Raw genomic sequence first — 15,072 nt, 5'->3', positions numbered from 1 at the left:
GGAAGGAATCCACCAAGACTACGTACAAAGGCTGGCTCAACTGGGTCACCCACCTCAGAGGAGCGGACAATCTGGCATTGCAATATTCTCCCTGGAAAGCGTCATCCAGGGGCTTGTGGGAAGCCATGGACAAAACCCTGGTCCCGTACGATCAGCCATAAGAAACCGTCCTGCACTCGTTTGAGGGCAGTGCAGCTCCTAAAGTGCAATGGACATGCCGGGGACTAGAGCATTCTTTTGCCAAGTCAGAATGGTGTAGTGTCTTGGTGTGTACACGTTCTAGTGTTCCTGTGTAATGTAACACACTATACACCCACCCACCACAGACGTCATGGTGTCACATGACGCTGCCAATAAAAGAGGCTGAGCGCACGTGCTCAGGACCCTTCCTACCACTCATTCCTGGTGTCCGTGTCCATCCTTGCTGCGCCCATCATGAGGGCCCAGGGCCCCTACCTTCAATCATTACAATGGCGACGAGGTCGGTAGTGCAACCCATGCGTGCCACTACCAAACACTGAGGAAAAGGGGGAGAGAGTTGCCCGCCTGAAGGGCATCCCCTGCAGCAAGGCACAGCGGTACGACAAGCCGGTGCGCACATAGGAGCCCCGCAGTGACCGGGAGCCACAGAAGGACCGCCCAGAGCCACCTGCGACGGCCGCGAGGCTTACGACCCCCACCGGAGAGGCACACGGGCCGGGCGGAGCCCACCCGCCGCGACCGCGACGGAGCATCTGGCCCGCCGGCCGAAGGTGAGCCCCAGGGGCGAAGTGCCCGCCATGAACTGTACCCAGCAATAAGCAGGACCAGCGGAGCCTACCCGCGGCCTGCCCGAGTCATCCCTTGCCCCCGCCGCGCGTGTAACGGAAGCGGCGGGGCCCAGAGTGAGCCACGGCGTGAAGGGAAGGCGGCCGGACCCGAAAACTATACAATCAACGAGGGGGAGGGAGCGGAGTAGCTAACCGCCTCCCGACCCCCCTCGCGACGTGGTCCGGGCCAGCGGAGCCCACCCGCGACCGGTTGGCGGCGCCTCCACCGAAGGAAGACTCAGCAGCGCCAGCGGAGCCCACCCGCGACCTGCTGGCGGCACCCCCAGCGAAGAAGAGACTAAGCAGCGCCAGCGGAGCCCACCCGCGGCCCGCCGGTAGTGCCCAGTGAAGGTCAATGACTGCAGAGCCAGCGGAGCCCACCCGCGGCCTGCGAGAAGCAAGGCAGGTCTCCGCCGCGCAGCGGGTGGGGGTAGAAGCTGCAGCGGCGGGAGACCGGCGAAAGTGAGGCCAGCGGAACAGTACAGTCAAAAGACAGAGCCGGCGGAGCCCAACCGCGGCCTGCCTCGAGCGTCCCTCGCCGAGGAGGAGTGACCGGAGCGACGAGCTCCCCCACAGGAGTAAAGCAACTTCTCCCCGCCCGCGTGAGCACGGCCGAGGCGGCTACGGACGGAGAGAGAGAGAGCGAGGGAGAAGCAAGCAGCTGCAGGCGGCCAGCGCCGCTAAGATCAGAAGGCGCCCCCCCCCCCCCCTCCTCGTGTGCTCCGTGTGAGGAGCAGAGTGCAGGGAAGCAGGGGTGAAGAGATCCGTCTGCACGCGGCCAGTGCCGCCGTCAGCAAAAGGTGCCCCCTCCGTATGTGCTCCGGGTGAGGAGCAGAGTGCCAGCAGCGCGGTCAACACCGCCAAAGAGTCACCAGCCCCACCGGAACACTGATCTAAAGGAAGTACCGGTGCACCAATAAAGACAGTGAAATTAGCCCCCAGCATTAAACCTGCAAAACACCAGAGGGACATACACAGTGCTTTGCAATGTCTGCCTGACTTCAGCACATTTAAAATTCGGCAAAAATCTGGAACACTAAAAGCATAGAAAATCTACTCACCCATGCTCAGCAACAGCTCCAACCCCCTGTGCACTGAAGCAGTAGAGTGCACACCCGGAAAGACAAGACAGGCTGCTCAAAAGATCCAGCAACACTGCCACCCAGTGGCCAAAAGCAATAGTGCACTAGCATCCACCAGCATGGAAACAAGCATTGTTCAACGCAAAAGAAGTTACCACCATCTAGAGGCAATAAACGGAGTAGCGCCCCAAGGGAAAGCATCTTAACGCACGAATCCGGAAAGCGCGCTCTGCGCAGAAGACGCCCACACGCACCAGCACGGAGTCGGCAGCTGCCACTTCCGAAGCGACGTGGGAAGAGGCACGAATGCCTCACGTAACATCAACACCTCACCAAGCATCCAAGCAAGGACAAAACGTCTGGAGAAAACGACTGCCAAGCAATGGAGGAACGATCAGGGAATAAGACTGCCGAGATCAGAAGACGGAGAGAGCAGTGACTCCTAGTGGCCACAGGAGATCACCGCAGCATCAACTACTCCCGCCAACGGTCCGAAGCAGCAAACTTCTGACGCCATCCAAAGCAGCAAGTACCCGATGGTCCAAAGCAGCAAAGTACTGGACGTCAGCCAAAGCAGCAAGAAAACGACGCCAGCCAAAGCTGCAAGTACCGGAGACACGCAACAAGTGTCCGAGAGCCGTGGAAAGCACGGGCGCAGATAACGTGCCACGTGGCAAGGCTCAGCCCCCACGAGATGGAAGAAGGGCACAGGTAACGCCACAGTGCAGAACAGTTACCGAAGAAGACCACTAAGCGTGGCACCCCGCCCCCACGAGATGGAAGAAGGGCACAGGTAACGCCACAGTGCAGAACAGTTACCGAAGAAGACCACTAAGCGTGGCACCCCCAGAAGCCGATCCACAGAAAGATCGCGTACCAAGTATGACCCGCGATGGGTCCCCTCAAACAATACCAGAAGGTGCTAACGCGCCTAGTCCGACAGGACGAAGAAACCTGCCAAAACACCAGCAGGATGGGACCGCCAAACGGTCCAGGACGTTCGACCTAATCAAGATCCCTGAACACCAATCCACGAACGTCACCAACAAGAATCCAGAGTAGAGGGTTCGTGACACCAACTCGGGAAGCTAAGGAAGAAGGAGGAAGTGTTCCAGTCGGGGACACACCAGGATCACACATGCAGCGGGCGCGCCCTGCATGGAGGAGCCAGGTCAGGAGAGAAGATGCAAGATCGGACCGAGTGATGTCGCGAAACAGGAAGGAAGAAGAGGAGAGATCCGAGTGGCACGCTTGCCACTGGGAAAAGAAAGGAAGAAGAAGTGTGGCACGTCTGCCACTGCGAAAAGAAAGGAAGAAGAGGAGAGAGCTGTGTGGCACGTCTGCCACTGCGAAAAGAAAGGAAGAAGAGGAGAGAGCTGTGTGGCACGTCTGCCACTGCGAAAAGAAAGGAAGAAGAGGAGAGAGCTGTGTGGCACGTATGCCACTGCGAAAAGAAAGGAAGAAGAGGAGAGAGCTGTGTGGCACGTCTGCCACTGCGAAAAGAAAGGAAGAAGAGGAGAGAGCGGTGTGGCATGTCTGCCACTGTGAAACAGAAAGGAAGAAGAGGAGAGATCTGAGTGGCACCTCCGCCACCGTGACAAGCTAGGAAGAATATCCACGTGGCCGTTGCCACAGTTAAGAATGGAAGGAGGTTATTCCATGTGGCCGTTGCCACAGTTGAAGAGCAGAGAAGAAGTACATCCACGTGGCCGTTGCCACAGTTAGGAGTGAAGAAGGTGTCAGTGCAAAATAGGTCCCCACTGTTAGTCCGAGGCCGAACTGGTACGTGACCATCCATTACATGGCGAGCTGCAAGAACTCCAACAGCACCCGTCACCACGGAAGCCAACAACACAAGGACTGTGAGGAAAAAGGGGCTCCCAGTCGTCTACAGACTGTTTCCATCTAGCATCTCCAACCTGTGCCAGAGCGGACAAAAGTTCCCCGAAACAGACTGAATTCCACCTGCCCTTCCCAAGCTGCGGCGGATAGAAAAGCTTGATGGAACTGAACACTTCACTGCATCCTGAGATAAGTTGATTCCCCAAATGTGAATTATCAAGTTGAGTTTTTTTTCATTGAAAAAAAAGGGGAGTGATGTAGTGTCTTGGTGTGTACACGTTCTAGTGTTCCTGTGTAATGTAACACACTATACACCCACCCACCACAGACGTCATGGTGTCACATGACGCTGCCAATAAAAGAGGCTGAGCGCACGTGCTCAGGACCCTTCCTACCACTCATTCCTGGTGTCCGTGTCCATCCTTGCTGCGCCCATCATGAGGGCCCAGGGCCCCTACCTTCAATCATTACAAATGGTATATCTAGCTGTCTGTCCTATCCTTCTCCTCCGCTTACTCCTATCTTTCCTGTACTTCCCTATCTTAGACCTACTTCTCTACCAAAAATATAGCCAGCAAAGGGAGACCCGCGCAAATTGTACTGTTCTTCTCTGTCTATGCCAGGGGCGGTAAACCCTTATAACAAATGTTTGTATTATGTATATAAAACTCATAAAAAAATATATATATTAAAAAAGAATGTGCGGCTTCGGTAAGAACGACCCCCCTTCCACCGACAGACCCGGACCGCCCCCCCCCCCCCCGACTCTAAAAAAAATAAATAAAAATAAAATAAAATAATCAAGTTTGGGCTGCTGGGCCTTTTGTTCACGTTTGGCCCACGTAAGACTTTGACACTATGCTTTCCTAGGTGACAAAAGAATCGGTCCTTTACTATGGCGTTGTAAAGAGAACATTTTGACAATTAAAGTACGATTTTATTTTTTATTTTTTAAACAGTTCTCAGACCTACCAGCGGAGGTACGGGAAGCCGTGCAGGTTTTGGGGAGAAGTATCGCCGAGATTTCCGGATGGCAAATTTTTCAGTGGGTAAGGACTTGCCAGCAATTTTCAGTTTTAAACTAGGAACAGTTCTGAAAAAGTGAAAAAACACAAGGCTATTAAACTTTTTAGGCAACATGAAGTAGTGGGTCCTGATATCTGTAAAAGACACTAACAATGTTGCTCTAAAACCAACTTCATTTTTGGCCCGCCTATCTGAACAGGAGGAGCGCGGTCTATGAATCATACATGGGTATACTCACAATGCATTAGTTCAAACAACCACTAGAAACTGATAAAACGGACCAACTTTACTTTTCAAACAGAATAATTACAATAGGAAGGATTTTGGTGTCTGCAGTCTGAGATCTTTTAAACGTTTTTCTTTTCAAGAAATGTTAATGCATTTCAATTCATTTAGACCAGTGGAAGGAAGATTGCACTGAGAATAAATATAGCTGACTTGCCTCTTCACTAAAAATGGAAGACATCAGAAAATCATAACACCCAAAGAAAAAAATACATTATTACAGTGCATTAATTGTAATAGATTTACTATCCAATTAAGGGTGGTGTGGACCTGACTTTTCAAGCCTTTATAAGCAAATTCACTATACATCCACCATTCAGTTATAGGTAACAGCGTTTAGGAACACAAAACGTTTTCTCCGGTTTTGGGGGGAGTGGGACTGCGTATAAATGCTCTAGAACCGTGGTAATTGCAAGTGCAATAATTTTGTACTCAAAATTTCAGATGTTTTATTTGCATTTCTAAAGCACACTATCGCCCATGAGGGTATCCCTGCGATTCACAGGTGAGTTGGGGGGGGGGGGGGAGAGGGAGGAGGGAGAGCCTTGTGGGGACTTACTGGAAATCTTCAGCTTCTTGTGGAATAGAAGAAGCGAGGAGGAGGCTCTAATGTGGTGTGGGGCGTCGCTCCAAGCTTTGGGTACAATTTACAAGAAGGCTCGACCGCCTGATCTTCTTGTGTGTACTTGGAGTGCTTCGGTCATGAAGGCCGGAGGATGCACCGGCCAAAATTGAGGAATCGCAGAGGAAAGCCTCAGCAGAGTTCTAACAAATCGTCAGTCAGTCTGTTTTTGCACTGTGGTGGGAACATAGGGAGCACAACTTTGGTATCAACCAGGTTGGTGCTTGGCATTGCCTAGTGAAGGATGCTGCCAGTTGGCACATTTCAGAAGAAAGCCTCCCTTTTTATTGATTGCTTCATTCAAGTTACCGTAAAGATATTTAGCCATCTTCAGGCTACATTTGTGACCTGCTATTAATGAAAAGAGAACTTTATATTTATATTTAAAGCTGTTCCCCAAGAGTATGAGTTGGTCCACTTCAAGGACATCAGGCCATCTTTGAACCTTAGCTTATACTGGTCCAGGCTCAAGAGAAGTATTTTTAAATACAATTTCACTCAAGAGAACTGAGCAAGAGAGAGTGGTTTGTTGATCCAAACATTCACCATCCAATCCTGCTCCTGCCCATCCATCAAGGGGATTCGTGAATGTGGTGACCCCATCAGACAGTCCGGTCCAACCACCACAATACGATAGACTGGGCCCATCACATGCTGGTCTGGCTTCTCATTATAGGTCTTACCAAAAAATACACATACCCATAACAACATTTTCTTTACACTTGTCATTTTAACTTTATATTAATTGCTCCCTGTTCTAACACTTTATTTGAAGACCTTAACCTACATTTTCTATTGGAGGTGGGGACTGCTATGTTTAACTCAAATACTTATGTGACAGAGTTAATGAATTATGACTATACATGGAATACCCTTAGACTGAACATTATGGTTTTAATCTGTATTGTATTTTTACCTTAAGAATGGCTGAGCTACTACATAATATCTGCATATCTCCCACCGACGTTAGTCCGAGACTCCCTTAGGGAACTGGGCGCTTTACTGCTGGGCCTTCCCGCGGGTATGCTTCTGATTGGAGGGGACTTCAATACTACTATGTGCGATGACCTCGACCGTAGACCTAGGCGCAGTTCCCACCGGACGAGCTCGGATTTGTCCGACTTCGCTCACGCCATGGGTCTGGCAGACATCTGGCGCCACCATTATCCGGATTCGTCATATTTCACGCATTACTCTAACGCGCATAATAGCATGTCTCGCATCGATTATTTATTTTGTCCCATCACGGATATTGGATGTTTCGTCCGCCTGAAGGGTCTCCCGCGGGGTATATCTGACCACTCCCCCCTTAGCGTGGACCTGACATACCATCGCCAACATGTGCGTGGTCCCATTGTCATCAACCCCTGGCTTATGCAGATTCCAGATATCAAAGACGCCCTGACTGAACGTACTACCCTTTATTTTGCTGAGAATGTTGGCTCTGTTGAATCTGCGGTCACGCTCTGGGAGGCGTATCTGGCAGTAGTGAAGTGCGAAGCACTAGCACTAAAGATGGGATACCTACGTAAACGCGATGAGCAGATTCTTCAAGCTGAACCTGATCTCATCTGTCTTGAGACGACTCATAACGCGACCCCCTCGGATGACACCGCTCGCCGGCTACGCACCCAGCAACTGGCCTACAAAGCTCTAGCTCAGGAAAAGGCACAGGCGCGACTGCTTCACACGAGCCATCGGGTGTATGAATTTGGGGATAGCGCGGGTAAGATGCTTGCGTGGCTGGAGCGACGAGAACAAGGGTCCCGCTGGGTGTCGTCCCTGACTGGGCCAGATGGATCATCGATTGTTGATCCGCGAGACATTGCGGAGGCTTTTGCCGACCACCTAGAGCGAGTCTACACTGCTGGTACATGTTACTCATTGGAGGAATCCAGACAACTTCTGGATGAGATGCACCTCCCAGTCGTCTCGGACGTAGATAGGGAGGCCCTAGATGCCGACATCACGGTGGATGAGCTCACCACGGTGCTTTTTGCTGTCAATTCTGGTAAGGCCATGGGTCCTGATGGGGTTCCCGTCGAATTCTTAAAGGGCATGGTCCCGGATATTGTCCCTCATCTTCTGAATATGTTTATGGAGAGCCGCGACAGCGGCATTCTCCCGCTTGATCAACGACTAGCCTCCATCGCGGTCATCCTCAAGCCTAATAAACCACCTATTGACTGCGGCTCGTACAGGCCGATCTCATTGATTAGCGCGGAGGCAAAGGTCTTGGCTAAACTCTTGGCGAATCGCCTCCTTTTGGTACTTCCCTCCTTAATAAATGATGACCAGTCCGGTTTTCTCCCGGGTCGCAATACTGCGTTGAACCTACGGAGAGTCCATAATGTCATTAGCCGTCAACCCATTATACAACAGGATGCGGCCATCTTATCCCTCGATGCCACGATGGCATTCGACTCGATCGAATGGCCCTATCTCTTCGAGGTCCTGCTCCGCTTTGGTTTTGGGCCCCATTTCATTAGCTGGGTGCGGCTCCTCTATACTGACCTCCTGGGCCAAGTTCGGGTCAACGGCCACACGTCTCGGCGGTTTCCCCTACACAGGGGAACTAGACAGGGCTGCCCCTTGTCTCCGCTGTTGTTCGCCCTCACTCTTGAACCCCTAGCCCACTGGATCCGTACTGACGTCTCCATCAGAGGCCTCTGCTGGACTGATGACATAACGGACAAAATTTCCCTGTATGCTGACGACATTCTCATATATGTGTCCTCCCCCCGGTCCTCTATCAACAGCTTGTTCCATGTTCTAACCAACTTTGGGAAGTACTCGGGGTATTCGATTAACTGGACCAAATCCACGCTGTACATGCTCCATGGTCCCCCGCCCCGGTTACCTCGAGGTTTTTCCATTGCGGTGGCCACCGAGGGCTTTCAATACCTTGGTATTTATGTTACGTAGACTCCACAGCGACGTTGCCCACTGGCGGTCCCTTCCGCTTTCCCTTCCAGGCAGGGCGGCATTGTTTAAGATGTTGGCACTCCCACGCTTCCTCTACGTATTGCAGAATTGCCCCTTCCTGCTGCCGGACTCCAATTTTCGTGCGGTGGAAAGTGAGCTGCGTCTTTTGTTGTGGGATGGTGGAGCTGCCCGTATTGCCCTTTGTAGACTTTTTCAGGGCTGGTACGACGGAGGCATAGCCCTACCCAACCTTCGTCTTTATTACTGGGCGTCGCAACTGGTGGCTGTCAACAGCTGGATTCACGGCTCGCCCCTGAACCCGGCCTTCCTTCTTGACAAATGTCAAACTGGGCAGGAAGGGTATTTGGGGGCCCTCTACAGTAAACCGGCTAAAAACAGATATGTAGGACCTATGGCGCACACGGTCACAATCTGGCATAGGGCCACTAAACGATTGGGATGGTCGGACAAGATTACTAAAGCGACACCCCTCTGGTCCTCACAGCGCCTGGGATCCCTGTGCTTCCTCCAGGGATTTGACAAGTGGGACACCATAGGGATTTCGGAGGTGGGAGACCTTCTTCATAAAGGGACACTGCTTACATTTAGTGAACTCCAGGCCAAATACTCCCTTGCACACACAGAGAATCCTTCCGTTATTTGCAAATTACACACGCTATTAGGGCCGCTGTTCCGGATCTTACCTCCATACCCGCGACCTCCCCCCTGGAAGACAGGTTATTGTCCGAACCTATCCCTGAGAAGGCCATTTCCTGCACCTACCGGAAGCTCTATAATAACCTCCCCGACCCATTTCAGTCACTACGGACCAAATGGGAAGCAGATTTGGGTCCCTTGGATGAGGAGGACTGGCGCTCGGCACTGATGTCCCCTAGGGAATCGGCTATCTGCCACAGGTTCCGGCTGATCCAGTTGAAGGTTTTGCATAGGGCCTACATGTCCGCTCTCACCCTGGCCAAAATTGGTAGGCGCCCTGATACACTGTGCCTGAGGGGATGTGGCTTGCCTGGTACTTTCTACCACATCCTATGGATGAGGAAAAACAGCCCAAATTACAACCGATGCCCAGGCTGCTGGCACAAGACGCCTCTTAGTTCCCATTTTGAACAGTTACCAAATAAAGAGACGGGCGCTGGAAGCGGGAGTGCAAGAACAGGTTTTTATTTCTCATGAGGAGAGCCTGTCATTTCGGACACGCGCACAATGTCTTCAAGAGGTGCTCTAACAAGTTTCTCTGAGGCTCCGTCTTTTATACACAGGTTTATGATGCACAAACATTCCTTATTGCAATAAAGAAACTTTGAAGTACGAAAAGGCACCTTTGGAATCCCAGCTTCAGGCCTATTCCCACACCAGTCGCTCGGATGTCGTTTCCCTTCCCAAATGTAACATGTGATTGTAATCTTGCAGCCGGACATTCCAACAGGACACGAGGGCAGGAGGGGGTGGTCAGATCTAAGGTTGGGCAGGCGATAAGATCGGGCACTTCGGTTGGTGTATCACGTTTTTCTATGCGGGGCCAGGGGGGGGTACATCCATGAGGCTTTGTTTTATGACTTGGGACTGGGTCGAGAAGCCAGGTGTAGCCGGGGGGGGGGTCATCAGAAGAGGGGAAGGGTGTTCCTGGGAGGAATGCAGGGGGTGTCGGTCAGGCAAGGGTGTCACTTTTAGAGCAGGGTCGCGCAGAGGGAGAGGGTTTTATGGCTTATGCATGATAGAGCGGGGGTGTTCAACGGGGGGGCGTGCTGGGGATTTAACAAACGAGCAGAGAGGTCTTGGTGCCTAAAATGGCTGTCGTGTACGTGCGTGCATGGGCCTATGCTGGCGGGATGATGCGGTCAATGCTTCGCGGTATTCGTTCTGCTTACAGCGAGGGGTATGGTGAACACAAATGAACGCCGCTTATGTACATATACATTGTCATTTTCCACAGTCGCCGCTTTTTAACATAAGTTAGTTCATTTCCGTGTTCATCATAACTGACGGGGTGTACATATAGCCATGTGTGGTCAATGAAATAGCGTTTGTCAAATACTGGCGGATTGCATATAACCATGTGCAGTCGATGCGATAGGCGAGGTGCAATACATATGAATTTACATTTGTCGTGTTATATATACGAGTCTAGAGATCGGTATACAACTCAGTCGGAGTCAATCAAGGAAATGTTCCGACACATTATGGAACCATGTTCTGACTCTCACTCCGGCGGTATCAATGTACAGTTAAAAGTGACAGATGAAACATTTTGAAAGCAATACAAAGTGGTTGAGGGAGGAATTCAGTTCAATACAAGCAAGTAGTCAGGGGTGGGTAGAAAGTTCAGAAAGGGGAGGGGGGGCCTTTGCCACAGTGTCTTTTTAGCAGCGAGCCATCACTGGTAGGCTCTAGTAGTTCGTTTTCTTCCGTTGGCGCTGTTGAGCACCGGCGGTGGAGCTATAGGTCCAGCTCGGATCCGTCCTTACACGTCGCAGGGTGCGATCTGTCCTCTGCTGTTAGACCACAGTCCTGTTTCCTAACTAATCTTTTTAAGGGTGCCTCATGCTGGGCACCTGCATTTCTTTCTCCTTCCGTGGCAAACCCTATTCTACCTAAATGCTGTTCTTCTTCTCTGAGTCAAAATCCATGTGAAAAAAGGGGGGGTGTTGTCGGATAATCGAGGGAAGAGAGGGCGGAGTGGGATCAGATCTTTGAGACAAACCAAGGGAGCAAAGCATAACGAGCAGGCAGGCCCATCAATCGGGCTCAAAGGGGCGGGGACTTCTGGCACGCGTGGGTCAGCAAGCAGAGGGCTTCAAGGCAGCCCTCCATCCTTTCATTTTCCGTGTTTGAGAGTGGTGCCTCGTCCCGCGTTTCGTTGCTCTGCGGCTCCACCTTTGGTCGAGGTCACATGTGCTTCATTATCTGCGGCTAGGCTGTGCGTCACGTCCGGCCCCTCTCCTCCGGTGATTGTGTATCTTTGAATGGGTACAAAACAAGCTTTAGAGAACTGGCAGGAGAAGACATTTATACATTTCAATTCCGTCCCCAATCTTAAGTAGTTGGGGATACTTTCATCGGTCACGGTCAGAAGTTATCACTATGGAGTATGTATGCGGGCATTTCTACTGAGTTTGTACTAAGTCTATTTGGCGTTCATTCATGACGTATATGGAGAGAAGTCAGACTCTTATCAACTGCGTATTCCATCAAACTCGAAATCGGATCCTACGGTAGAGACTCGTCTTTCTAACCCAAGCCTGGCAGTCTTCTATCATCATGAGAGAGGGACAGAGGCTAAACATTCTTTTCTCGGGGAGCAACGGTTAATCAGGGTCATAAGTTATACTTCGGGATATGGAGCTGGGGTCAATCGGGAGAAACGAAGACGCTTTGGACATCCGTACTTGGGTGCAGAGAGGTGGGGCAATCTGGGCATTGGGGATTGTGTTTCTAACTAACTGAGAACAGAAAGCCACTGACATATAGTCCCCCGATAAAAAAGGCCAGATTAGGGGACATCAGTCGTCTTACCTGTCCTTTCCTTCTTAGCCAATTCAAGTTCCATTATTTTACAGAAAGGAGAGGTAGTAATATGGCAAATTACAATTGTTTTAGTTTCTGTCAATTTCGTCGAACACCTTTGTGTTCAAAAACCAATTCGGCTTGTGCCGGCGGGGCACAACGTTACCACACAAAGGAAGAGGGAACAGGGGGACCCTCAGAGAGAGAGTCGTCCGCATTCTAAACGAACTATTCGGTACACGTACGACATGGAGAGAGAGAGAGAGAAACGTGTACAATAATAGGCCATTTAGTGCGCACACAACACAGAACAGCAGGGGTCAAGTTATATAGAAACACAGGCTGAGGGACGACGTAGATCCATACATTACGTACACATGAATTCAGGCGGGGGGGGGGATAGTACATGCATTATATACAAAAATCCAAGACAAAACATAGAACAGTACTTGGCCAAAAAGATTTCTTCCTGCATGCTGCGCATCCTTAGTATCCTACTTAATTCATCTGGCTGCCTTTGCTGGTGGCCTCGGTTGCAAATACTTACACCTTTGTCAATTGTTCGGGAACTAACCTGGTCGGGCTAATACTCACGGTGGGATCTTCGAATCATTTTTAGCGAATGGGTATCCAGGCTGAGGCAACGGAGGGTGTCAGTCGGGAGAACAATGGGGCAGCTTTGAGTTTCATGTCTATGAGGGTGCAAGAAGGAGGTGGTAAATCTTAAATATTGACAATATTCCTAGTCTTCCAGGAGGAGGGTACTCGGGTAAACCTTACCCCGGAATATTCCTGAACCTTTCCCTATTTAGTTACCGTATGAATTTACTCATGGGTGCACGTCATTCTTGGTTGCATTATTTGGGGTGCCGGTTGGAGTCATATTTTGTCATACTGCAATAACCCGCCATGTTTCTGCTTCAGGCCACCCTCCCAGTCGCTGGGTTCAGAGAGAGAGACAGTCGTTTCTAAGTAAGGGAGTGCTATATCTTTGTTTGTTCGTCGTGTATAGGCACCATGTTCAGACCCCTTTTCCCCATTCCATCGGCCGTTCGATCATCACTTAAGTCATACATAAAACATTTCTCTTATCAATCCAAACGTGTGCAACGTGTATTCAGTCGAGCTATACACATCAGGGCATACACGCGTGCATTCATATCACACAAATTCGTCATGTTCTCAGGGGCAGTCCCCATAGACAATATACAATTTTTCCGGGCAGAACCATGGCGTGTTGCTTAGGTCTTCTCCATACTTTAGTCGACGTTCCGATGTGACCTGCAGAAAAGAAGGGAAAAAGAAGGGGTGGGGGCAGCGTTTTAAAACACATCCGCGCGCATAAACCCGAAAATGCTTTTACTTACCACATACTCGACCTATCTCCGCGGGATGCAGTCCCTTTCATCTCGGCGTTTAAGCCCAGAGGGACCGGTAGTGCGGGAGAGATAATCATTGATGGACTGTATATTTCATAGATCGCCCAAGTGTGGTATTACGGATCGTGTGTAGGGAAGGGTCAAAACAAAGGGCAGTCAGTGTAAAGTGGGGGTGAACTCGTGCTCTCCTTCGAGGAGGAGGGATGGTCTACAGTGGTACAGGGTCATTTTTGTTCATCAGGCACGGAAACTAGAGGGGCTAGGTGGCATTCCTTCGGAGTGGCTTAGGGGCATCTGAAACAACTTCCCTGATACATGTGGCACATAAAGTAAAGGCTAAATACCGGGACCTTTATCGATTGCTTTACGTTGCACAAAAATATATGAAAAAACACACACACAACAAACCTGGACCATTCACATTTGCAATATTTCTGTGTACTTCGCTTTTTAACCTTTAAGTAATCGAGTTGCTTCATTTCACCTGTATTTTACTTATATCGGAAACAGTGGCCATTTATTCGAAACTTACCAATCTAAGCGCTACAACTATGTTTGCTTTTAAAAAAACCTTTATTTAAAAATGTTGGCGCACAAATACGGGCCTAAAACCACGTGGGCCGGCCACGGAGCAGGCTGGAACTGTACATGAGGGGATATTTATTGGAGGAAAACGTAACGGAGTCGGTGGTCGTTCATTTCATAAAGGTGCGACAAGTGCAATAAAATCATTTCGGAAATTCATTGTGGGCAAGTACCATAAGTGTCGGAAATTCGAACTTTCAATAATACGGTAATCAATGACGCGTCAGAACTTAATATCAATTCATTGTCCGAATGTTCAATCAGTACCCATCCCCTCCCGCCATGCGCTTCAAAAACTGCATACATATCTCATGATATCAAGGCTGAGCAACCGGAACACAACAGGGAGTTGCGAGTTTCATTTGTACCGGCGCCATTTTGGGTGAGGTCAGGCAGGTCCAAGTATAGTCAAAATGTCTCCACCAACTCGTGGTTGGACCAGAGCCTCTTTCGTCAGTCCAAAAGTTTCGTTAAAGGGCAACAGAAGGGGCCGTCGATATGAACCATCAGTCAAAGGGGGGAGGGAGGCAACAATCTTTCCTACCGGGTCATACTGGTGTTCCACCGGAACTGATCAAATTGGTAGTCTGCGGGATTTTGGTCATTCAAACTGAGGCTGGCGCCAGCATGGGAGCGCCAACGTCTCGCGGCTACGTCTTGGTCGTTCCGCGGGCAATCATGGCAGTCATTCCCCATCGGGGGGCCCGCGGGGGTCGGGGGCCCCTGCGGTTCTCATAGAATCTTCAAAACTGAGGAGAACGCTTCTGGACGGGGGACTCATTTTCTAGCTGGCAAGCGACCAGGCCATCTTTGCACGCCAGGCCCAATCCTGCAGAGTCGACCGTCATGTTACGAGTTCCGCGGCAATCAGCAGTCGCTGGATCGCAAGAGCAGACGGACTCCAGCCTGTCGGGCGTGGCGTTGCACCGCAGGAGTGGACGAACCCTTGTCGGGTGAGTGGAGCGTTGGGGGTGCAGCTGAGGGGCCTCCAC

General features: G+C 50.7%; 1 protein-coding gene across 3 annotated transcripts in view; it reads right to left on the bottom strand.

Annotated features, from left to right (window-relative positions):
• The window catches only part of TTC39A (tetratricopeptide repeat domain 39A), a 648,505-nt gene that overhangs the window by 65,506 nt on the left and 567,927 nt on the right, over positions 1-15,072 (bottom strand). For all 3 annotated transcript variants that reach the window (XM_078670870.1, XM_078670862.1, XM_078670878.1), the window contains one exon: positions 4,706-4,826. In XM_078670870.1, the coding sequence (XP_078526996.1) occupies positions 4,706-4,826 (121 nt within the window). The remainder of the gene's footprint in view (positions 1-4,705; positions 4,827-15,072) is intronic.

The sequence above is a fragment of the Lissotriton helveticus genome, chromosome 1_2 (assembly GCF_964261635.1).
Source record: "Lissotriton helveticus chromosome 1_2, aLisHel1.1, whole genome shotgun sequence".
Taxonomy (NCBI): domain Eukaryota; kingdom Metazoa; phylum Chordata; class Amphibia; order Caudata; family Salamandridae; genus Lissotriton; species Lissotriton helveticus.
Note: the sequence above shows the minus strand (reverse complement) of the source record. Positions and strands in the feature narration are given on the sequence as shown.